This window comes from Chlorocebus sabaeus, chromosome X, assembly GCF_047675955.1.
Source record: "Chlorocebus sabaeus isolate Y175 chromosome X, mChlSab1.0.hap1, whole genome shotgun sequence".
NCBI classification, from domain to species: Eukaryota; Metazoa; Chordata; class Mammalia; order Primates; family Cercopithecidae; genus Chlorocebus; species Chlorocebus sabaeus.
In genome coordinates, this window is record NC_132933.1 from 95,733,491 (window position 1) to 95,760,598 (window position 27,108).

The window sequence follows — 27,108 nt, forward strand, 5'->3', positions numbered from 1 at the left end:
GAGAAAGATTTTGATGAATTGATGGAAGAAGGCTTCAGAAGGTGGGTAATAACAAACTCCTCCAAGCTAAAGGAGCATGTTAAGTAAGAGGAATTGCTAACTAGAAAAACCAGGTTAGAGAATAACTTAAATGACCTGATGGAGCTGAAAAACACAGCATGAGAACTATGTGAAGCATACACAAGTATCAATAACCAAATCAATTAAGCAGAAAAAGGATATCAGAGATTGAAGATCAACTTAATAAAATAAAGTGTGAAGACAATATTAGAAAAAAATGAAAAAAAGTGAACAAAGTCTCCAAGAAATATGTGAAACTATGTGAAAAGATCAAATCTACGTTTGATTGGTGTACCAGAAAGTGACAGAGAGAATGGAACCAAGTTGAAAAACACTCTTCAGAATATTACAAGAAGGACTTCCCCAATGTAGCAAGCCAGGCCAACATTTAAATTCAGGAAATACAGAGAACACACAAAGATACTCCTCAAAAAGAGCAACCACAAGACACAAAATCTTCAAATTCACCAAGGTTGAAATGAAGGAAAAAAATGTTAAGAGCAGCCAGAGAGAAAGGTTGGGTTATCCACAAAAAGAAGCCAATCACACAAACTGCAGAACTCCACAGAAACCCAGCAAGCCAGAAGAGAGTGGTGGCCAATATTCAACATTCTTAAAGAAAAGAATTTTTAACCCAGAATTTCACATCCAGCTAAACAAAGCTTTGTGAGCAAAGGAGAAATAAAATTCTTTATAGAGAAGCAAATACTGAGAGATTTTGGCACCACCAGGCTTGCCTTACAAAAGCTCCTGAAGAAAGCACTAAACATGGAAAGGAAAAAACTAGACCAGCCAATGCAAAAAAAATGCAAAATTGTAAAGACCATCAACACTATGAAGAAACTGCATCAACTAAGGAGCAAAATAACCAGCTAGCACCATAATGACAACATCAAATTCACACATAATAACATTAACCTTAAATGTAAATGGGCTAAATGTCCCAATTAAAAGACACAGACTGGCAAATTGGATAAAGAGTCAAGACCCATCAGTGTGCTGTATTCAGGAGACCCACCTCACTTGCAAAGACACACATAGGCTCAAAATAAAGGGATGAAGAAATATTTACCTAGCAAATGGAAAGCAAAAACAAGCAGGGATTGCAATCCTAGTCTCTAATAAAACAGACTTTAAACCAACAATGATTAAAAAAAGACAAAGAAGGGCATTACATAATGGTAAAGTGATAAATGCAACAAGAAAAGCTAACTATCCTAAATATACATGCACCCAATACAGGAGCATCCAGATTCATAAAGCAAGTTCACAGAGACCTACAAAGAGACTTAGACTCCCACAAAATAATAGTGGGAGACTATAACACCCCACTCTCAATATTAGACAGATCAACAAGACAGAAAATTAACAAGGATATTCAAGACTTGAACTCAGCTCTAGACCAAGCGAACCTAACAGACATCTACAGAACTCTCCACCCCAGATAAACAGAATATACATTCTTCTCAACACTACATCACACTTATTCTAAAAATGACCACATAATTGAAAGTAAAACACTCCTCAGCAAATGAAAAAGAATGAAAATCATAACAATCTCTCAGACCACAGTGCAATCAAATTAGAAGTCAGGATTAAGAAGCTCACTCAAAACCGCAAAAGTACATGGAAACTGAACAACCTACCCCTGAATGACTATGGATACATAACAAAATTAAGGCAGAAATAAATAAGTTATTTGAAAGCAATGAGAACAAAGACACAATGTACCAGAATCTCTGGGACACAGCTAAAGCAGTGTTTAGAGGAAAATTTATAGCACTAAATGCTCAAAGGAGAAAGCAGGAAAGATCTAAAATTGACACCCTAACATCACAATTAAAAGAACGAGAAAAGCAAGAGCAAACAAATTCAAAAGCTAGCAGAAGACAAGAAATAACTAAGATCAAAGCAGAACTGAAGGAGAGAGAGACATGAAAAACTCTTCAAAAAATCAACGAATCCAGGAGCTGTTTTTTTTTTTTTTTTTTTGTAAAGATCTACAAAATACATAGACTGCTAGCCAGACTAGTAATAGAGAAGAAAAGAGAGAAGAATCAAGTAGATGCAATAAAAAATGATGAAGGGAATATCACCACTGATCCCATAAAAATACAAGCTACCATCAGAGAATACTATAAACACCTCTATGCAAATAAACTAGAAAATCTAGAAGAAATGGATAAATTCCTGGACACATACATCCTCCCAAGAATAAACCAAAAAGAAGTCACATCCCTGAATAGACCAATAACAAGTTCTGAAATTGAGGCAGTAATTAATAGCCTACCAACCAAAAAAAAAAAAAAAGCCCAGGACAAGTTGAATTTACAGTCAAATTCTACCAAAGGTACAAAAAAGAGTTGGTACCATTTCTTCTGTAACTATTCCAAACAATAGAAACAGAGGGAATCCTCCCTAACTGATTTTATGAGGCCAGCATCATCCTGATACCAAACCTGGCGGAGGGACAACAAAAGAAGAATATTTCAGGCAAAAATCCCTGATGAATATCAATGCAAAAATCCTCAATAAAATACTGGCAAACTGAATCTAGTAGCAAATCAAAAAGCTTATCCACCACAATCAAGTCAGCTTCATACCTGGGATGCAAGGCTTGTCCAACATACACAAATCTATACATGTAATCCATCACATAAACAGAACCAATGACAAAAACCACATGATTACCTGAATCAATGCAGAAAAAGCCTTCGATAAAATTCAACACTGTTTCATGCAGAAAGCTCTCAATAAACTACGTATTGATTGAACACATCTCAAAATAATAAGAGCTATTTATGACAAAGCCACAGCCAATATCATACTGAAGGGGCAAAAGCTGGAAGCATTTCTTTTGAATGGGCACAAGACAAAGAGGCCCTCCCTCACCACTCTTATGTAAAATAGTATCAAAACTTCTGGACAGGGCAATCGGGCAAGAGAAAGAAATGCAGGGTATTCAAATAGGAAGAGAGGAAGTCAAATTGTCTAGGTTTGTGGATGACAGGATTGTATATTTAGAAAAACCCATCATCTCAGCCCAAAATCTCCTTAAGCTTATAAGCAGCTTCAGCAAAGTCTCAGGATACAAAATCAGTGTGCAAAAATTACAAACATTCCTATACACCAATAATAGACAAACAGAGAGCCAAGTCAGGAGTGAACTCCCATTCACAATTTGTACAAAGAGAATAAAATACCTAGAAATACAACTTACAAGGGATGTGAAAGATCTCTTCAAGGAGAACTACAAATCACTGCTCAAGGAAGTAAGAGAGGACAGAAACAAATCGAAAAACATCCCATGCTCATGGATAGAAAGAATCAATATCACGAAAATGGTCATACTGCCCAAAGTAACTTATAAATTCAATTCTATCCCCATCAAGCTACCATTGACTTTATTCACAGAGTTGGAAAATATTTTACATTTTATATGGAAACAAAAAAGAGCCTGTAGAGCCAAGACAATACTAAGTAAAATGAGCATAGCTGGAGGCATCACACTACCTGACTTGAAACTATACTACAAGGCTACAGTAACCAAAAGAGCATGGTACCAAAACAGATATATAGACCAATGGAACAGAACACAGGTCTCAGAAATAACAGCACACATCTACAACCATCTGATCTTTGACAAACCTGACACAAGCAACGGGGAAAGGATGCTTTATTTAATAAATGGTGTTGGGAAAACTGGCTAGCCATATGTAGAAAACTAAAACTGGACCCCATACTTACACCTTATACAAAAATTACCTCACGATGGATTAAAGACTTAAATGTAAGACCTAAAACTATAAAAATTCTGGAAGAAAAGCTAGGCAATACCAATCAGGACATAGGCATGGGCAAAGACTTTATGACTAAAACAACAAAAGCAATGGCAACAAAAGCCAAAATTGACAAATGGAATCTAATTAAACTAAAAAGCTTCAGCACAGCAAAAGAAACTATCATCAGAGTGAACAGGCAACCTATAGAATAGGATAAAATTTTTTCAATCTATCCATCTGACAAAGGGCTAATGTCCAGAATCTACAGGGAACCTAAAAAGCTTTACAAGAAAAAAAAAAAAAATCAAAAAGTGGGCAAAGGATATAAACAGACACTTCTCAAAAGAAGACATATATGCAGCCAACAAACATATGAAATAAAAAGATCATCATTACTGGTCATTACAGAAATGCAAATCAAAACCACAATGAGATACCATCTCACGTTAGTTAGAATGGTGATCATTAACAAGTCAGGAAACAAAAGATGCTGGAAAGGATGTAGAGAAATAGGAATGCTTCTACACTGTTGATTGGAGTGTCAATTAGTTCAACCATTGTGGAAGACAGTGTGGTGATTCCTCGAGGATCTAGAACCAGAAATACCATTTGACCCAGCAATCTCATTACTAGGTACATAACCAAAGGATTATAAATTATTATACTATAAAGACACATGCACACATATGTTTATTGCAGCACTGTTCACAATAGCAAAGACTTGGATCCAAGGCAAATACCCATCAATAATAGACTGGATAAAGAAAATGTGGCACATATACACCATGGAATACTATGCAGCCAGAACAGAAGGATGAGTTCACGTCCTTTGCTGGGAGATGGATGTAGCTGGAAACCATCATCCTCAGAAAACTAACACAAGAACAGAGAACCAAACACCGCATGTTCTCACTCATAACTGGGAGTTGAACAACGAGAACACATGAACACAGGGAGGGGAACATCACATGCTGGGGCCTGTCACGGCATGGGGTGCTAGGGGAGGGATAGCATTAGAAGAAACACCTAATTTAGATGACGGGTTGATGAGTGCAGCAAACCCCCATGGTACGTGTATACCAATGTAACAAACCTACATGTTCTGCACATGTATCTCAGAACTTAAAATACACTTTTTAAAAAAGAAAGAATAAAATCTAGTGTTTGGTATAACAATAGGGTGACTATAGTTATCAACGATGTATTCTATATTTCAAAATAACTAGAAGAGTCGACTGGGAATATTACTAACACAAAGTAATGATAAATATTTTAGGTAATGGATATCCCAATTACTAGATTTGATTATTACACACTGTATTCTTGTATCAAAATATTACATGTACCCCATAAATAGGTACAACTAGTATGTACCTGTTAAAATAAAGAAAATTTTAAAAGAGTAATACTCCTATAAGAATAGCTCCCTTTGACAACTGGCACAAGACAGGGATGCCCTCTCTCACCACTCCTTTTCAACATAGTGTTGGAAGTTCTGGCTAGGGCAATCAGGCAAGAGAAAGAAATCAAGGGGATTCAGTTAGGAAAAGAAGAAGTCAAATTGTCCCTGTTTGCAGATGACATGATTGTATATTTAGAAAACCGCATTATCTCAGCCCAAAATCTCCTTAAGCTGATAAGAAACTTCAGCAAAGTCTCAGGATACAAAATTAATGTGCAAAAATCACAAGCATTCTTATACACCAGTAACAGACAAACAGAGAACCAAATCATGAATGAACTTCCATTCACAATTGCTTCAAAGAGAATAAAATACCTAGGAATCCAACTTACAAGGGATGTAAAGGACCTCTTCAAGGAGAACTACAAACCACTGCTCAGTGAAATAAAAGAGGACACAAACAAATGGAAGAAAATACCATGCTCATGGATAGGAAGAATCAATATCGTGAAAATGGCCATACTGCCCAAGGTAATTTCGAGATTCAATGCCATCCCCATCAAGCTACCAATGACTTTCTTCACAGAATTGCAAAAAACTGCTTTAAAGTTCATATGGAACCAAAAAAGACCCCGCATTGCTAAGACAATCCAAAGTCAAAAGAACAAAGCTGGAGGCATCACGCTACCTGACTTCAAACTATACTACAAGGCTACAGTAACCAAAACAGCATGGTACTGGTACCAAAACAGAGATATAGACCAATGGAACAGAACAGAGTCCTCAGAAATTATACCACACATCTACAGCCATCTGATCTTTGACAAACCTCAGAAAAAAACAAGAAATGGGGAAAGGATTCCCTATTTAATAAATGGTGCTGGGAAAATTGGCTAGCCATAAGTAGAAAGCTGAAACTGGATCCTTTCCTTACTCCTTGTACGAAAATTAATTCAAGATGGATTGGAGACTTAAATGTTAGACCTAATACCATAAAAACCCTAGAAGAAAACCTAGGTAATACCATTCAGGACATAGGCATGTGCAAGGACTTCATGTCTAAAACACCAAAAGCAATGGCAACAAAAGCCAAAATTGACAAATGAGATCTAATTAAACTAAAGAACTTCTGAACAGCAAAAGAAACTACCATCAGAGTGAACAGGCAACCTACAGAATGGGAGAAAATTTTTGCAATCTACTCATCTGACAAAGGGCTAATATCCAGAACCTACAAAGAACTCAAACAAATTTACAAGAAAAAAACAAACAACCCCATCAAAAAGTGGGTAAAGGATATGAACAGACATTTCTCAAAAGAAGACATTCATACAGCCAACAGACACATGAAAAAATGCTCATCATCACTGGCCATCAGAGAAATGCAAATCAAAACCACAATGAGATACCATCTCACACCAGTTAGAATGGCAATCATTAAAAAGTCAGGAAACAACAGGTGCTGGAGAGGATGTGGAGAAATAGGAACACTTTTACACTGTTGGTGGGATTGTAAACTAGTTCAACCATTATGGAAAACAGTATGGCGATTCCTCAAGGATCTAGAACTAGAAGTACCATATGACCCAGCCATCCCATTTCTGGGTATATACCCAAAGCATTATAAATCATGCTGCTATAAAGACACATGCACACGTATGTTTATTGCAGCACTATTCACAATAGCAAAGACTTGGAATCAACCCAAATGTCCATCAGTGACAGACTGGATTAAGAAAATGTGGCACATATACACCATGGAATACTATGCAGCCATAAAAATGGATGAGTTTGTGTCCTTTGTAGGGACATGGATGCAGCTGAAAACCATTATTCTCAGCAAACTATCACAAGAACAGAAAACTAAACACCGCATGTTCTCACTCATAGGTGGGAACTGAACAATAAGATCACTTGGACTCAGGAAGGGGAACATCATACACCGGGGCCTATCATGGGGAGGGGGGAGGTTGCATTGGGAGTTATACCTGATGTAAATGACGAGTTGATGGGTGCTGACGAGTTGTTGGGTGCAGCACACCAACATGGCACAAGTATACATATGTAACGAACCTGCACGTTATGCACATGTACCCTAGAACTTAAAGTATAATAATAATAATAATAATAATAATACATAAAATATTAAAAAAGAAAGAAATATTATTCAGCCTTAAAAATGTAGAAAATTTTGCAATTTTCAACAATATAGATGGAACTGAAGGGCATTATGTTAAGCGAAATAAACCAGATACAGAAAAAAAAAAAGTTTTATAATATCATTTATTTATGTAATCTAAAAAAGTCAAATTCTTAGAAGTAGAGAGTAGGACGGTAGTTGCCAGGAATTGGGGTGGTGTGAGGGGATGAAATAAAGCTATGTTGGTCAGAGGGTACAAACTTTCATTTATATTAATCATTATATATTATATGTGTGTGTGTGTGTGTGTGTGTGTGTGTAAGGGTACTAATATTAGAGTACTCCAGAGAAGCAGAAGAAATTCCTTCTCCTTTTCTGAAGTACCAGAATAAAGCCACTTTGGAAGACAATCTCAAGGTTTCTAACAAAGCAAAGTATATTGTGTTCCTTGGTACTACCTAATTGAATAGAAAACTTATGTCTATGGAAAAGGTGCACATAAATGATTATAACAGTTTTTGTTCAAAGATTACAATATTTTGAAACAACTAAGATGTCCTTTAGTAGGTAAGTGCGTAAAAAATGGTGGTACATCCTTACAATGAAATATTATTCAGAGATAAAAAGAAATTAGTTACCAAGCCACAAAAAGACATAGAGGAAACTTAAATGCATATTTCAATGTGAAAGAAGCAAGTATAAAAAGGTTACATAATTTAGATTCTAAATATATGATATTAGGTGAAAGGCAAAAGCATAAAGATAGTAAAAAATCTGTGGTTTCCAGTAGGAGTGGGGAGAATGTATGAATAAATAAGTGATGCACAGAAGTTTTTTGAGTGGTAAAAAAAAAATCTATATGATATTGTAATGATAGTTACATGCCATTATGCATTTGTCAAATGCTGTAAAACTGTACTATATAAACACTAATGTAAACTGTGGACTTTAGCCAAAAATATATCAATATTGTTTCATCAGTCATGAAATATGTACACTACTAGTGAAAGAAAGAGGGGCTACCCATGGACTCTCTGTACTATCTGCTCAATCTTTTGGTAAATATATAACTGTTCTAAAAATAAAATCTGCTAATAAAAAAATTCAACAGCACACAAGGCCTTGGTATCTTTTTCTACAAAATAGGTAAAAGTAAGGTGTTGCTAGGAAATATAGAAATGATAAAAGGCCCTGGATTATAAAATATCCTCAACAAAGTGTGATGCCGTAACTCCTTTCCTTTTATTCTGATTTAGAAACAATTACAGACCAACATCAGTTAACAACTATTGAGTTTCTGCTACAAAATCAAAAAAGTTCTCTCTTTATATTGAACCTGAAACTGGATAAAGTTCAAATTGCTATATAAAGTTACTAACTTTAGAGAAATATTTAAATATATTATGCCATATTAAAATTCTGGAATATTAAATCCTTAATATTTTTATTCTCCTGAATCAAAATTTTCGTTTCTTCTTGGCTATTTATTCTGATGGGAGAAGCTTAACATCATTTTCTCAACTTCCATAATAAAAATTGCTAATTTGATTTTAGTTGCTATAAAATATAGCCATCCTGTCCTAAAACATGGTGTTTTTCTGACAATAGCTTGGGAACGGTGGAGGTGGCACACATACTTACCCCACCTCCAATGATGTAACAATGTCTTTCTCTATTTATCTCCTCCCTCCTCAGATACACACATCACTCATTCTCATGTTCCTTCACTTCCTCCTTTTCAGAAAATATACAGAAACAAAGAGACATAAACTAATTTATTCAATGACAGATTACAGAACAGCAGGCCTGTTGATGTTTCAGAAATGCCTTTATCGCTGTGATGGAATTTTGTAGTGTGACTAGGAACATTATAAAAAGGAATGATAATTGTAATCCCAGTGACATGGATTATATAGGCTATGGGATCTATCCACCAACAACTCAAGCTATAAAACTAAGTTTCTCTTTTTATTCAAAACTCATTTAAGGACTCCTAGTAAAGTTCTGTAATTTTTCTCTGGTAGGTTCTACATCCTTATTTTTAGAGTCTGTAGGCATTTTGTAGGATTTTCTGTTTGCCTTCTCTGTTTTCCTCATTCTACTTTTTATCTGGTTATTGCTGATAGATATGTTAGCTATGGTTTTTGATATTTTCATTGTACATCCTAATTTAGGTTGAACTCATTTATTCTATGAGTTTTTAAATAGCACTCTTTGCATTTTACAAGAATATACTCACATCTTATTCTATAAATAATTATTGATTTGTCTTTTTTTCATAGTCACACCTCTTATTTCTAATTTCTCTTTGGCATACTTTCTATAAATAATAATGGTGATGGTTAGCATGCTTACCTTATTTTATATTTTAAAGAGATTGCCCTGGATTTCATATAGATAATATAAAAAAAGAACATAGTATGGCAAAAATTAATTTTTAATCAGAAATAGACATCTGAATTTTATAAAATGGTTTCTGGAAAAATATTGAGGTTATAAAATTTATCTTATTGAATCAACTGGTAAAGCATACAACAGTATTATAGATCCCTGTATTCCATACACCAACCTTCACTAGAGCCTGTTCTAAAATTATCCAATATGAAATGAAACTCCTAAATGAATTCACATGTATTTCAATCTGTCTCTTTTTTTAGCAGGTGACTATTTTAAAGTATTATTTCAAGCTAAACTATTCTATGATAGCTCTCCCTGCTACTTGATGCCAACAGGTGATGAGGTCTGCAACATTGTCACTTTTGAGACTGCAGAGAAAGTTTCAGTAACAGTGACACTCTTGGTTAGTATCACAAGTGAAAACCCCATTTAGGAAAATTGGCTTTTCATACGCATGAATTTCAGGCCAGCAAAAATATCATTTTAATATTGTAAAGGGAAGGGTTTGGGGTCAGAATATTAAATTGGCTGGAGAATTTGGTAATGAAGAGTCTGTACATTAAGTTATTAACATTTTTGCTTAAGTTACAGAACAGGAAGTGAGGTAATTCTACTGTGAGAGCAACTCATATGGACTAAAAGTTCAATGTGAGTAATTTACTTCCATTCACTTACTTTTGTCTTCCTGAACCTGGCTTCATAATTTTGCATTTATCCTCCAGCTCCCCAGAAAGGTACCAATTTGCTTTGCCACTAGCATTCTATGGTTTATCAACCCAAGCAACCGAGGAATAGTATCTTAATTTTTCTATAGTTCGTCCTTTAATTACTTGTAAGTCTTAACATTTCTTGTGTTTTTACTATTCACTTACATATCTTCTTTTATAATTTACCTTTCTCCTTTTCCTGTGTCCCTGGTGGCATTTCTCTTATAATGGGTTATAGCCTGTATAAGGTTAATAATCCTCTATCATTTTTATTGACAGTATTTTCTATGATTTCTCTCTTTTAGATATTATTATTTCATATATGTGAAGCTATCTTAATACATGTAAAAAGTTAATATAGGAAGAAATTCTGTTTCTGGGTTTATAACTTATGAAGATCTCACTTTTCTCTTTTCCTCTTTTAATACTAATGCAAAGAGTGCTATTTAAAAACTCACAGAATAAATGAGTTCAACCTAAAATAGGATATATGATGAAAATATCAAAAACCATAGCATTACAAAAAGAAATTTAAAAATCCACTGAGTTTTTATATGAATTACATTGTACCTATAGATTTTAAAAAATGCATAATTTTATAACATGATTTTCAAATCTAGTAACACAGTAATGTATTCACATATGCTGTGTTTACGTTTTGGTTTTTGTTGCTGTTGTTTTTGTTTGTTTGTTTGTTTGTTTTTTTTCGGCAGAGTCTCGCTCTGTCTCTCAGGCTGGAGTACAGTGGCGCGATCTCAGCTCATTGCAACCTCCGCCTCCTGGGTTCACGCCATTCTCCTGCCTCAGCCTCCCGAGTAGCTGGGACTACAGGCTCCCGCCACCAGGCCCGGCTAATTTTTTGTATTTTGTTTAGTAGAGACGGGGTTTCACCGTGTTAGTCAGGATGGCTTCGATCTCCTGACCTATGGTTTGAATGCATCGCCTCCAAAATTCAGGTGTTGCCAATGCGTTAGTATTAAGAGGTAGGGCCCTTAAGAGGTGATTAGGCCATGAGGGCTGCCCCTAGTTAATGCAATTACAGCCATTTCTTAAAAGGCTTCATGCAGCCTTAGCAGCTGTCTCTTCCACCCTTCTGCCATGTTTCTCCCTTCTGGAGAATGCAGCAAGATGGCCCTCACCAGACACTGAACCTGCCAGCACCTTGATCTTAGACTTTCCTGTCTTCAGATGTGTGAGAAATAAATTTTCGTTCTTTGTAAGTTATCGAGTCACAGGCATTTTTTTCATGGTGGCACAAAACAAAGACAGAATATAAAAGCCATCTTCCACCACACTTAAGTTTCTTCTAGTTTTTACACATATGTTTCATAATTCGTAAGTATTGCAAAACAATTTTGATTAGTGGTTTTTGGTCTATTTAGATGATTCTAATTTAGAGATTATTCGACTTTCACTAAGACACTTTCCTGATTCTTACTGTGAGTTGTTATACTGATTCCCTTGAGGATTGAGATATACAATTCCATTGCTTCCAAGTAATAATCTGTATTATTATTAAGTAGTAGTTTAAAAATTACTTTTAAAATTTGATAGAGCTGTTCCCCTTATTATTCTTCTTTCCCAAATGAACCTTTGCTTTTAAAAAGACAAATTTGTTTTATTATTTCATCTGATTATAAAATCATTTTAAAATAAAGCTCAGGCTAAAATGATTGCATATATAATGTTGTCTCAATTACCTAAAATGTACATCTACACATGAGCATAGAAGAATCTCTGGATAGATACATACCAAATTATTAATAACAGTTACCTCTGAGCAATTTATTTATTTGATTTATCATACTTTATTTTCAAAGTACTCGTTTCATTACTAAAAAATAAAATATCTAAAATAACCATGAAAAATTACACACAAAATTGCTTAGTACAACTGTTCTGAAAACCTTAATTCCGTATGCTGACACAGAAATATTTGGCAGAAAGTGAAGCAAAGGGTTCAGAATGGCATCTCCTTGACTAAAAATAATTCTTAAACAAATTTTATTTAAAATTACCTTTTTCTGAGCCAAAATGAGATCTTGGTCCACTTTGGACATTAAAAATGAGCCTCCATCATGTTCCATCCAGTAAAATTTTAAGTCTTTTAAATGTACCTTTGTGTCTAGTTTTAACCTGTGGAGCATTAAAAGGAAACTGACGTCAACAAATTATTTAGATATCCTTACTAGTTCAATCCTGACATCTGAGCTTCAGCTCTAATGTAGTATTTTTTCCTGAGCACTGTGTGCCAGAAACAGTGTTATACCTTTAGAATTTAGATTTGCATTTAAGAAATGTACTTGAGCTTCAGGGGAGAGAATGGTTTGAAATGCATCAAAATTGTAGACATCGTGACAAATCAAAATGCTTTGGTAGCAGTTAATGGTAGAAATGATTGTAAACTGAACTAGAACTGTAACCATGGTGATGGAGAGATATATAAAGATGTAAGAAATCATTAGTAAGTAGTTTCAATATGACTCAGCATTGCTTAGATGTAATGACTGAGAAAAATTGGATATGAGGCTTTAGCAACTGGGTTGATTTTGGTCATCCAATCACTGGGATTGGGCAAGAATTGAAGTAGTGGATCAGGTTTCTGGAGCTTGGAAGAAAAATAATATCAGTTTCAGATATATTGAGTTTCAGTTATCTGAAATGGCCAGTCTTCCTGTAGTAGTAAATAGACAGTCCTCTAGCTTAAGTGAAAAGAGTGAGCTGAAGAGGTAGATTTCAGCATCATCTGTGTATGGAAAATGGTTGAAGCGGCAAGGGTAGATGGAGTCATTCTGAAAGGGTAAGTAGAAAGAAGACAGAGAAGTAAACCAGGTCCTTCTAGAATACCAATATATAAGGGATGAACAAAGGAAGGAAGAGCCAGTAAGGCAGATGAAAGGAAAAGGAGCAATATCAAAAGGGTGGACTGTCCATAACACAAAGCATAAATGCTTAAGGGGATGAATACCTACCCCATTTTCCATGAAGCAACTATTATGCATTACATGACTGCTTCAAAATATCTCATGTAGCCCATAAATATATATACCTGCTATGTACCCACAAAAATTAGCAATAATTTTAAAAAGGATTGTATCACAAGAGCCAAGGGCAGAGTTTGTTTCAATAATGATGGAGTAAAATCAATACTGCCACCAGTTATAATGAGGTAATGAATGGTAAGTATTGAGAAGCAGTCATTATTCTTAGCAAAAATGCAAAAAAAAAAAAAAAAAATTCAGGGACCTTGGCAAGAATAATTTTGGTGGTAAAAACCAGTTTGTAGTGAATTCATTTATGAGATGGCAATGTGAGAATTTAGAGTCAATGAGTATAAATAATTCACACAAAGGGTCTGGCAATGGGGCAAAAAGCGGCATAGAGTAGTGGCTTAAGGGGAATAAGCGGCTAAAAAAATTTTGTCTCATTTTAAGATGAGAGACACTTAGGATGTTTAATTATAATGACAAGGGTGCATAAGTGTGTGTGTGTGTGTGTGTGTGAGAGAGAGAGAGAGAGAGAGAGAGACAGAGAGAGACAGAGAGAGACAGAGAGAGGTTAAAGTTATACTAAGGTGAGATAAGTAGTGGAACAAAGACCTGAGAGAATAAGAGAACATAAGATCAAGAGCATAACTGAAACTACTTGTATGCTAAAGCAAAATGGAAAGATATTTTCTCCACTCTAAAAGGAGAAAAGAATGAATGCTGGAGACCTAGAAAAATGTGATGGTAAGAAACTGAAGTAAGTTACATATAGATTGCATTTTTTTTTTTTTATGAGATAAAATGTGGGAGTATTTACTTGAGGGTAAAGGAAAGGAGAAGATCACAGGTTTGCTGGAAATGGAAATAATTTGAAATCACTGCTATAGAAAACGTAAAAAAAAAAAAAAAATGCTGTCTATGGAAACCGATTTCCAAGCAGCATTGATGCCTAGGTGAGATTGGAAAGTATGTATATGGTGACAGATGGCAGAAGAATCAGAAAGGCTGAACTTGAAGTGCACATAGTCCTTATACTCAAATTCACAAATAAACAACAAAAAGATTCACTGTTTCCATCCCAAAATAAGGCCTCTCTTTGTATTTTCTCAGTAAAATACTTTTACATGGCATCTTCCCAACTTGTGAATCATGGTATCCACTTATATAAGTATATAAAGGCTCTCTCATAAATATCCGCAATAATTCTTTGCTTGAGGACTGAAAGTCTACCTCTATGACATTAATAAACAAAGAGAGAATGAATGTCAGGATAAGAGTCTGAGGAAATAAAAATAAATGAACATACCTTTTGATCCCAGGTCCTGCCATGACCTTCAACATGGGGGCCAGGTCTTCAGCATAGCGGCACATCGGACCAGTGCACTGAAACAACTCCTGGCCTCCCACAGCCATGGGAAACTGACCTTTGTTGGGAACCACACCTGAAAAGTTAGACACTCAGGTTAGCTGCCCAAAATAAGACATGATATCTGCATGTTGTATTTCATTATGGTGTTTAATCTATCTTAAATATTTTTTCTCCTGGTTAAAACTTTTCAGGTCTTCTTATATCTCATTGTGGTAGTTTTACAATTTTATTAGCTTTCTTAAAAGCAGTGAATTTTTTTTCCTAATAGAGTACAACGAAGAACTTCAATATAAAACAGCCAAACCAGAGCTACTCTGATGGAGAAATGGTCCCTACTTATTAGACTATTCTCTCTTTCTGCGATGGTTCTAACAGCCTGCAGAGCCTATATGGATGAGGATGAGTTAGAATACAGATTAACAAATCTACTGGTCTAGAGGATAAAGTCAGCATTCCTTTAACTTGTATACAAAGCTCTCTGCAACCTGATACCTAAACAGAAGCCATAACAAATTGTTTGCAATTTTCCACAAAGAACAGGCTATTTTAATGCTCATTTATAACTTTGTTTATGCCATTTCCGCTGCCTATAATATATTTCACAATTTAATATGCTAGATGGATAACCAGATTTCAAGACTTAAGTGAAACTATAAGGCCTTTCTTGATCACCTACAATCTCTCAGCCCAAAATCTTCTTAAGCTGATAAGCAACTTTAGCAAAGTCTCAGGATACAAAACTACTGTGCAAAAATCACAAGCATTCCTATATACCAATAATAGAGATCCAAATCATGAATGAGCTCTCATTCACAATTGCTAAAATGAAAATAAAATATCAGGAATAGAACTTACATGGGATGTGAAGGACCTCTTGACGTACAAACCACTACTCAAGGATACAAGAGAGAACACAAACAAATGGAAGAACATTTCATGCTCATGGATAACAAGAATCAAATTGTAAAAATGGCCATACTACCCAAAGTAATTTATAGATTCAATGCTATCCCTATCAAGGTACCATTGACTTTCTTCACAGAATTAGAAAAAACTACTTTAAATTTCATATGGAACAAAAAGAGCCCATTTAGCCAAGACAATCCTAAGCAAAAAGAACAAGCTGGAGGCATCATGCTACCTGACTTCAAACAATATTACAAGGCTACAGTAACCAAAACAGCATGGTACTGGTACCAAAAAAGATATATAGACCAATGGAGCAGAACAGAGGCCTCAGATATAATGCCACACATCTACTACAATCTAGTCTTTGACAAACCCGACAAAAACAGGCAATAGAAAAAGGATTCCCTATTTAATAAATGGTGCTGGGAAAACTGGCTAGCCATATGTGGAAAACTGAAAGTGGATCACCTCCTACACTTTATACAAAAATTAAATCAATATGGATTAAGGACTTAAATGTAAGACCTAAAACAATAAAAATCCTAGAAAAAAACCTGGGCAATACCATTCAGGACATAGGCATGTGCAAAGACTTCATGACTAAAACACCAAAAGCAATGGCAACAAAAGCCAAAATTGACAAATGGGATCTAATTAAAGAGTGTCTGCACAGCAAAAGAAACTATCATCATATTGAACAGGCAACCTACAGAATAGGAGGACATTTTTGCAATCTATTCATCTGACAAAGATCTGGTATCCAGAATCCACAAGAAACTTAAACAAAGTTACAAAAAAACAAAAACATCAAAAAGTGGGCGAAGGATATGAACAGACACTTCTTACAAGAAGACATTTATGTAGCCAACAAACATATGAAAAAAAAAAAAAGCTCATCATCACTGGTCATTAGAGAAATGCAAATCAAATCCACAATGAGATACCATCTCACGCCAGTTAGAATGGCAATCATTAAAAAGTCAGGAAACAACAGATGCTGGAGAGGATGTGCAGAAATAAAAACGCTTTTACATTGTTGGTTGGAGTGTAAATTAGTTCAAGCATTGCAGAAGACAGTGTGGTGATTCCTCAAGGATCTAGAACCAGAAATACCATTTAAAGCAATCCCATTACTGGGTATATACCCAAAGGATTATAAATCATTCTACTATAAAGACACATGCACACATATGTTAATTGCAGCACTATTCACAATAGCAAAGACTTGGAACCAACCCAAATGCCCATCAATGATATATAGAAAGATGTGATGATTTTCTCTATCAATGATGAAGAAAATGTGACATCCATGTCCTTTGTAGGGACATGGATGAAGCTGGAAACCATCATTCTCAGTGAGCTATCACAAGAACAGAAAACCAAACACCACATGTTCTCACTCATAAGTGGGAGTTGAACAATGAGAACATATTGGCACAGAGAGTGGAACATCACACTCCGGGGCCTGTCAGGGGGTGAAGGGCTAGTGGAGGGATAGCATTAGGAGAAATACCTAATGTAGGTTACTGGTTGATGGGTGCAGCAAACCACCATGGCACGTATATACCTATGTAACAAACCTGCATGTTCTGCACATATTTAAATGATTATTTGTGGAGAAGATTAATAATATCGATGAACGCGTAACAACACTTATCAAGACAAAAAGAGAAAAATACAAAAATGATCAGTATCAGGAATGAAAAAGGGATACTATTACAGATTGTACAGATATAGTACAGCCTGTAGTTATACTATAGTTATAGTAGATATAGACACAAGGATTAACATAATGAAACAGAATAATATCCAGCCCACTTGCTCTTGTTGCTGTTACCTGAATTAAAATAAAGATGACACTGCAATGCAGTTGGGAAAGTATAACCTTTACCACATAAACTTTTGACACAACTCAATGTACACATAGAAAAATAGTAACTGTCAATCTTAACTCATACAATACACAAAAACATGTATCTAATAGATTGAAAACCTAAGTTCCAAAGGAAAATGAATAAAGCATCTTTAAAAAAATAAGAGAATATCTTTATGGCTTTGGATGGGCAAATGTTTCTTAAATAGGACAAACAAAGCATTAACCAATGATAAAACAAACTACCCAATAAAAAAGGGCCAAATATTTTATCAAGGCTTTCTGCAAACAGAAATCCAAATGGCCAAGAGATATATAAAAAGATAGTAATTCTTCCAAACCATTTTCTATGATATTACAACAAGTTGCAAGATTACCCAAGAAAAGAAGAGAGAAGATCCAAAGAAGCTCAATTAGAAATGAAACAAGAGACATTACAACCAACACCAGAGAAAGACAAAAGATCACACAAGGCTAGTATGAACACCTTTATTAGCATAAACTGGAAAACATAGAGGAGATGGAAAAGTTCCTGAAAAGATACAACTCCCCCAGCTTAAATGAGGAAGAATTAGAAACCCTAAACAGACTAATAACAAGGAAAGAGATTGAAATGGTAATAAAAAAAAAAAATTACCAAAAAAAAGTGCAATACCAGATGGATTCACAGCTGAATTATACCAGAAATTCAAAGAATTGATACCAATCCTATTGATGCTATTCCACAAAATAGTGAAAGAAGGAATCCTCTCTAAATCATTTTAGGAAGCCAGTGTCACCTAATACCAAAACCAGAAAGGACATAACAACAACAGAAAAACAACTACAGACCAATATCCTTGATGAACATGGATGCAAAAATCCACAACTAAATACTAGATAACTGAATCCAACAGCATATCAAAAACATAATCTACCATAAACAAGTGGGTTTCATACCAGGGATGCAAGGATCATTTAATAGAAACAGGTTAATGACTTGCGTCATTAATGTAATACACCACAAAAACAGAATTAAAAATAAAAATCACATGATCTTCTCAATAGACGCAGAAAAACATTTAACAAAATTCAGCCTCCTTTCATGATTAAAACCCTCAGCAAAATCGGCATACAAGAGACATACCTCAGTGTAATAAACATCATCTATGGGAAACCCACAGCCAACATAATACTGAATGGGGAAAAATAGAAAGCATTACCTCTGAAAACTGGAAAAAGACAAGGATGCCCACTCTCACCCGCTCTATTCAACATAGTACTGGAAGTCCTAGCCACAGCAATCAGACAAAAGGAGGAAATAAAGGGCATCCAAATCGGTAAAGAGGAAATCAAATTGTCACTGTTTGCTTAAGATAAAAAGGAGGAAATAAAAGGCATCCAAATTGGTAAAGAGGAAGTCAAATTGTCACTGTTTGCTGAAGATATGATTGTATACCTGGAAAACCCTAAAAACTCCTGCAAAAAGCTCCTAGAACTGACAAATGAGTTCAGAAAAGTTTCAGGATACAAAATTAATGTACACAAATCAGTAGCTCTGCTATACACCAATAGCTACCAAGCTGAGAATCAAATCAAGAACTCAACCCCTTTTAAAATAGCTGCAAAATAAATAAAATACTTAGGAATGTACTCAACCAGGGAAGTGAAAGATTTCTACAAGGAAAACTACAAAATACTGCTGAAAGAAATCATAGATGAAACAAACAAATGGAAACACATCCCATTCTGATGGATGGATAGAATCAATATTGTGAAAATGGCCATACTGCCAAAAGCAATCTACAAATACAATGCAATCCCCATCAAAATACCACAATCATTCTTCACAGAACTAGAAAAAAAAAAAATGGTAAAATTTATGTGGAACCAAAAAACTGTCTGCATAGCCAAAGCAAAGCTAAGCAAAAAATAATAAACCTGGAGACAACACATCACTTAATTTCAAACTATACTAAAAGGCCATAGTCACCAAAACAACATGATACTGCTTTAAAAATGGGCACATATACCAATGGAACAGAATAGAGAACCCACAAATAAACCCAAATATTTACAGCTAACTGATCTTCAACAAAGCAAACAAAAACCTAAAGTGGGAAAAGGACACCCTATTCAACAAATAGTGCTAGAATAATTGGCTAGCCACATCTAGGATAATGAAACTGGATCATCATCTCTCATTTTACACAAATATCAACTCAAGATGGATCACCTACTTAAATCTAAGACTTGATACTATGAAAATTCTAGAAAATAATATCGGAAAGACTCTTTTAGACATTGGCTGAGGCAATGATTTCATAACCAATAACCCAAAAGCAAATACAATAAAAACAAAGATAAAGAGGTGAGACTTAATTAAACTAAAGAGCTTTTGCATGGCAAAAGAAACAGTCAGCAGAGTAAACAGACAACCCACAGGGCAGGAGAAAAGCTCCACAATCTATACATCTGCCAAAGGACTAATACCCCAAATCTAGAAAGGACTCAAACAAATTAGCAAGAAGAAAATAATGCCATCAACAAATGGGGTAAGGACATGAATAGACAATTGTCAAAAGCAGATATACAAATGGCCAACAAATACATGAAAAAATGCTCAATATCACTAATAAGCAGGGAAATGCAAATCAAAGCCACAATGTGATACCACCTTACTCCTGCAAGAATGGCCATAATCAAAAAATTAAAAAAAAAAAATAGATGTTGGCATGGATGCATTGGAAAAGAAACACTTCTACGCTGCTGGTGGGAATATAAACTAGTACAACCACTATGGAAAACAGTGTGGAGATTCCTTAAAGATCTAAAAGTAGATTTACCATTTGATCCAGCAATCCCACCCCTTCGTATCTACCCAGATGAAAAGAAGTCATTATAAGAAACAGATACTTGCACACACGTTTATAGCAGCATGGTTTACAATTGCAAAAATATGGAACCAGCCCAAATGCCCATCAGTCAATGAGTGGGTAAAGAAAATATGATATACCATGATATACCATGGAATACTACTACTCAGCCACAAAGAAGATTGAAATATTGGCATTTGCAGCTACCTGGATGGAATTGGAGACCATTATTCTAAGTGAAGTAACTCAGGAATGAAAAACCAAACATCGTAAGTTTACACTCATACGTAGAAGCTAAGCTATGAGGATGAAAATGCATAAGAATGATATAATGGACTCTTGGGACTCGAGGGAAAGGGTGAAAGGAGGGTGAGGGATAAAAGTCTATATATTGGGTACAGTGTATACTGCTCGGGTGATGGTTGCACCAATATCTCAGAAATCACCACTAAAAAACTTATTTATGCAACCAAACACCATTTGTTACCCAAAAACCTATTGTAATAAAAATAGTTTAAAAAATTAAAAGTGGTTAATATAGTAAGTTTTATGGTGAGTATATTTTACCACAATAAGACTAATTAATTAATTAGTTAAAAATTCTATCACTACTTTTCTTTAGGAAGAGAAGTAATCATTAAACAAGAAATGTCACCATTAATAAAAGAATTTTTCAAATGATCTGGAATATAAAAATAAAAATATTCAATTTGGGAACTTGGAAAAAAACAATCAATAAACAAATAACCCCATCAAAAAGTGAGCAAGACACATGAACAGATGCTTCTCAGAAGAAGACATAGAAGTATCCAACTAACATACAAAAACAATGCTCATCGTCACTGTAATTATTGGAGAAACAAAAATTAAAACCACCAAGAGATACCATCTCACACCAGTCAGAATGACTATTACTAAAAAGTTAAAAAATTACAGATGCTGGCAGGACTGCAGAGGAAAGGGAATGCTTATACATATTTGGTGGGAATATCAGTTGGTTCAGTTCTTTGGAAGGCAGTTTGGTGATTTCTCAAAAGAACTAAAAAATGAACTACTATTCCACCTATCAATCCTATTACTGGGTATATATACACAATGCAATATAAATCATTCTACCAAGAAGATACATGGATCCATATGTTCATCACAGCACTATTCACAATAAGAAAGACATAGATTCAAGCTAGGTATCCATCACCTGTGGACTGTATAAAAAATGTGGTACATATACACAATGGAATATTATGCAGCCAAAAAAGAAGAAAATTATGATCTTTGCAGCAACATTAATGCAGCCTGAGGCAATTATTGTAAGTGGATTAATGCAGAAATTAAAAAAACCAAAGACCACATCTTCTTACTTATAAGTGTAAATTAAACATTGGGTAAACACTGACATAATGATAGGAACAGTAGACACTGGGGGCTACAAGGTGAGGATAAAAGGGAAAGTGTTAATGGTAGAAAACCTATCAGATACTATGCTCACTACTTGGGTAACAGATTCAATCATACCCCAAACTTCAGCATCATGTAATATACCTTTTTAAAAACCCTGCACATGTATCCCCTGATTCTAAAGTAAAAGTTGAAAGTAACCTAAAAAAAAATAAAATTAGAACTGTGATCTAACCCAATTATCCCATTAGTGGGTATATATTGAAAGCAAAATATTGTTCTACCTAAAAGACACAAGCACCTGCATGTCCACAGCAGCACTATTCATAATAGGAAAGACATGGAATCAAACTAGGTGCCCATCAATGGTGGATTGGATAAAGAAAATGTGGTATTTATACATCACAGAGTACTATGCAGCCATAAAAAAGAATGAATTCATTTGCAGCAACATGGATGGAGCTGGAGGCCAATATCCTAAGCAAACTAACACAGAAACAGAAAACCAAATACTGCATGTTCTCACTTATAAGTGGGAGCTAAACATTGTGTACACATGGACATAGAGTTTAGAAAAATAGACACAGGAGACTATAAGCTTGGGGAGAGTTTGAAGTGGGCAATGTTCAAAAACGTACCTATTGGGAGCTATGCTCACTTAACTGGGTGACAGGTTCAATTATATGCCAAATCTTAGCATCATGCAGTAGACCTTTGTAGCATACCTGCAAATGTACTCCCTCAATCTAAAATAAAAGTTGAAAATAAAATAAAATTAAAAACCAACAAATTTTGATACTTATTTGTGGCCAAACATATGATGTATCCTGGAGTAACTTCCAAGTGCTGTTGACAAGAATGTGTATTGTGCAGCTGTTGAGTGGAATGTTCTGTAAATGTCTATTAGTTCCATTTGGTCTAGAGCAGTGATCCCCAAACATTTTGGCACCAGGGAGTGGTTTCATGTGAGACAATTTTTACATGCAGTGTGTGGTAAGATGGTTTTGAGATGAAGCTGTTCCACCTTACACCATCAGGCATTAGTTAGAGTCTCATAAGAAGCACACAACCTAGATCCCTTGCATATTCAGTTCACAAAAGGGTTCACACTCCTATGACAATCTAATGCTGCTGCTGATCTGACAGGAGGCAAAACTTATGTGGTAATGCTTACTCACCTACTACTCACCTTCTGCTGTGCAGCCAATTTCTAACAGGCCATGGACTGGTATCGGTCCATGGCCTGGGGGTTGGGGATCCCTGGTCTAGAGTATAGTTTATATCTGATTTTTCATTAATTTTGTGCCTAGATAATCACTCCATTGCTGAAAGTGAATGAAGTCCCCAACTATTATTATATTGCAGGCTACCTCTCCATTTATATCTAATATTTGCTTTACATATTTGTGTGCTCCAGTGTTGCGTACATATATATTAGCAATTGTTATATCCTTTTGTTGAATCAACTTCTTTTCATTATATAATGATCTTCTTAACCTCTTTTCCCAGTTGTTGATCTAAAGTGCATTTTACCTGAGTATAAATACTTCTCACTTTTGGTTCCATTTGCATACAATATCATTTTTGATCCCTTCATTTTCAGTCTATATGAACTCTTACAGGTAATATGAGTCTCTCGTGGGCAGCATACAGGTGGGTTATGTTTTTTTTTTAATCTATTCATCCACTTTATATTTTTCAATTGTAGAATTTGATTCATTCACATTTAAGGTTATTATTGGTTGCTAAGGACTAGCTTTGGCAATTTTGTTAAATTATTTGTATCCTTTGTTCCTTTCTTCACTTCTCATTTTTTTTTTACATTTATCATTTGGGGATTTTCCATAGTAATAAACTTTGTATTCCTTCCCCTTTCTTATATGTTTATGTGCTGTAATTTGCTTTTAGTGGCTACTATGAGACTTACATGAAAAGCCTATGGTTATAATAAATTATTTTAAGTTGATAATAAGTTTGGTCACATACAAACATTCTAGATTTCTTAAAATTCATAACTTTGTATCTCCATTTGCATGTTTTAATATTTTGTGTCTACTTACAACTTATTGTAGCTATAGGTACTATTTAACCTCGTGATGTTAACCTTCATAGAGATTTTGAAAAATTATATTACATTATGATAATGGAGTGTTCTGAATTTAATAATAAATTTACCTTTATTATAGTTTCTTATGGTTTCATGTTAGTAATTATATTTTTACTTCCAGCTGAATCACCCCCTTAAGCATTTAATGTAAATATAATTGATGGTGAGTTTCCTCAACTTTTGTTTGTCTGGTAAAGACTTTATTTCTCCTTCATTTTGGAAGAATAGTTTTGTTGGGTATGGCATTTTTATCTCAATTTATTCCCCAGCACTTGGAATATACCATCCCATTCTCCTTAGCCCTGCAAGCGTTCTGCTGACAAGTCTGCTGTTAGTCAGATGGAGATTCTTTTATATGTGACTTGACAATTTTCTGATGTTTCTTTTGTAATTCTTTTTGTCTTAACAGTTTGATCATAACAGGCCTCAGAGATGACCTCTTTGGGTTGAATCTATTTGGAGTCCTTTGAGCTTCATGGATCTGGATATCCATATCTCTTCCAAAATTTGGGAAAATTTCAGCTATTATTTTGTTAAATAAACTTTCTGTGCTTTTCTCCATCTCTTCTACTGAAATCTCTAGAATGCAGAAGTTTGATTAATAATGTACCACCTATTTCGTAGGTTTTCTTTGCTCTTTTACATTATTTTATTTTTATTCCTTTTGACTGGGCTATTTCAAAACACATTCCTCAAGTTTAAAACTTCTTTCTTCTGCTGGATCTAGTATACTGTTGAAGCTCTCAGTCTTATTTATTTCGTTGGCTGAATTCTTCAGCTCCACGATTTACGTTTGTTTCTTTTCCATTGTATCTATCTCTTTTATCAATTTCTCATTCATACTAAGACTTGTTTTTCTGATTTTGTTGCATTGTGTGTCTCTGTACTCTTGCATATTTCTGAGTTTTCTTGAGTCATTATTTTGAATTACTTTTTTAAAAAAGTGAGAAATTTCCATTTTGGGGGGCATCAGTTACCACAAAATTATTGTGTTTCATTGGTAATGTCATATTTCCTTGACTTTTCAAGTGTCTTGTGTCCCTATATTAATACCCATGCATAAGGTGGAATGGTTACCATTTCCACTATTATCAAGTGTCTTTCATGTGGAGATACTTGTGCCTGCTGATGTTTCCTAGGGCTTGGTTGGGTAGGGTGTGCTGGCTTTGATTCCAGTGAGTGGAATGGCATAGTCTCTATGCAGTTCCTTCAGCTGTAGTCAACACCAGCAATGTCTTTGTGAGCATCAATGTCTCTGGTGCTGCTCCACTGTGGGTGGGACATAAGCTGTTCCACATACAGAGGGCGATCACGGCATGTGCATTCATCTGTGTGTTGTTCCATGGGGCATGCCACCAAGCTCTTTTGTGTGCCAAGAGAGCATACAGCTGGTCTTCTGCTTGTCTGCTGTTCCCCTTAGGGCAGGACACCAGGCTGGTTCTCACATCAAGAGAGTGCTGAGCTGGCCCACCAGCTTGTGTACTGCTCCCACATAGGCAAAGCATGAGGGTGCATGGAGCTGGCCTAGCTCTTTGTACTCAGCTTCTGTACCGTGCACAACACTAACTATTCTCTGGATTTGGGGGAAGGAGTGGGTTCAATTGTGTATTTGGCTGCTAGATTTGCAGCTGTTTTGCTGGAACCAGGCTTTGAGTAGCCAGGGTTGGGGTATGGTAGACACTGGAATGGGGTAGAAGGAAGACCTCCTAGGCAGCTTGTTCCCAAGGGGAATGAGCCATAACAGTTTGGCTGAGTAATGGTGCACTACCAGGCATGAGCATGCTGTAATGATGCAAAACCTCAGGGATGGAGGGATGCAGTGGCTACTGCCCTCATGAGCAAGACACAATATAGCAGTGACTCCAGTTATAAGACGGCACTGTGCAGCAGCAGCTTAGGTCAAATAAGAAAGGGGGCAAATGTCAGCTCTTCCTTTAACAAAGCAGTTGTGTAAAATCCTGGCATATTCCCAAACTTGGCTCAGCATCTGTGAGGACTGCAGGATTCCTCAGCAGGAAGAACTGCAGATGCCCATGATCTTCATAGGGGCTATTAGAAACCTCCTTCTCCCTTTATGATGCAGAGGGAAGTCCCCCTTAGTTCTGAGTGAATCCCATTTGAGGAGATAAGGTAGCAGCAGCAGAGTGCTTTGCTTCCTTGTCGATGAAGCCATCCTAAGCCTACATGTTCCACAGAGTCTCTGCTACTCCTTTGCTGTGCTCTAGCATTCATTTTAAAGTAATAGAGTTAAAATGTAGCTGTTTATTCATTGTTTTTGTCCTTATTTTATGAAAGGGACAAGTATAAAGAGCTTCTAAACAGTCTTGCTGACATCAATCCTTTTCTAAAAAATTTTAGGGGGGCGGAGCAAGACAGCCGAATAGGAACAGCTCCAGTCTCCAACTCCCAGCGCGAGCCACACAGAAGACCGGAGATTTCTGCATTTTCAACTGAGGTACTGGGTTCATCTCACTGGGGAGTGCCAGATGATCGGTGCTGGTCAGCTGCTGCAGCCCGACCAGCAAGAGCTGAAGCAGGGCGAGGCATTGCCTCACCTGGGAAGCGCAAGGGGGAAGGGAATCCCTTTTCCTAGCCAGGGGAACTGAGACACACAACACCTGGAAAATCGGGTAACTCCCACCCCAATACTGGCTTTAAGCAAACAGGCACACCAGGAGATCATATCCCACACCTGGCCGGGAGGGTCCCACACCCACGGAGCCTCCCTCATTGCTAGCACAGCAGTCTGTGATCTACCGGCAAGGCAGCAGCGAGGCTGGGGGAGGGGCGCCCGCCATTGCTGAGGCTTAAGTAGGTAAACAAAGCTGCTGGGAAGCTCGAACTGGGTGGAGCTCACAGCAGCTCAAGGAAACCTGCCTGTCTCTGTAGACTCCACCTCTGGGGACAGGGCACAGTAAACAATAACAAACACAGCAGAAAGCTCTGCAGACGCAAACGACTCTGTCTGACAGCTTTGAAGAGAGCAGTGGATCTCCCAACATGGAGGTTGAGATCTGAGAAGGGACAGACTCCCTGCTCAAGTGGGTCCCTGACCCCGGAGTAGCCTAACTGGGAGACATCCCCCACTAGGGGCAGTCTGACACCCCACACCTCACAGGGTA

At 36.1% G+C, this 27,108-nt stretch overlaps 1 protein-coding gene across 2 annotated transcripts in view; it reads right to left on the minus strand.

The window, feature by feature from the left end:
• The window catches only part of FAAH2 (fatty acid amide hydrolase 2), a 221,124-nt gene that overhangs the window by 102,054 nt on the left and 91,962 nt on the right, over window positions 1–27,108 (minus strand). For both annotated transcript variants that reach the window (XM_007991886.3, XM_007991885.3), the window contains 2 exons: window positions 14,782–14,917; window positions 12,507–12,624 (listed from right to left, as the gene is read on the minus strand). In XM_007991886.3, the coding sequence (XP_007990077.1) occupies window positions 12,507–12,624; window positions 14,782–14,917 (254 nt within the window). The remainder of the gene's footprint in view (window positions 1–12,506; window positions 12,625–14,781; window positions 14,918–27,108) is intronic.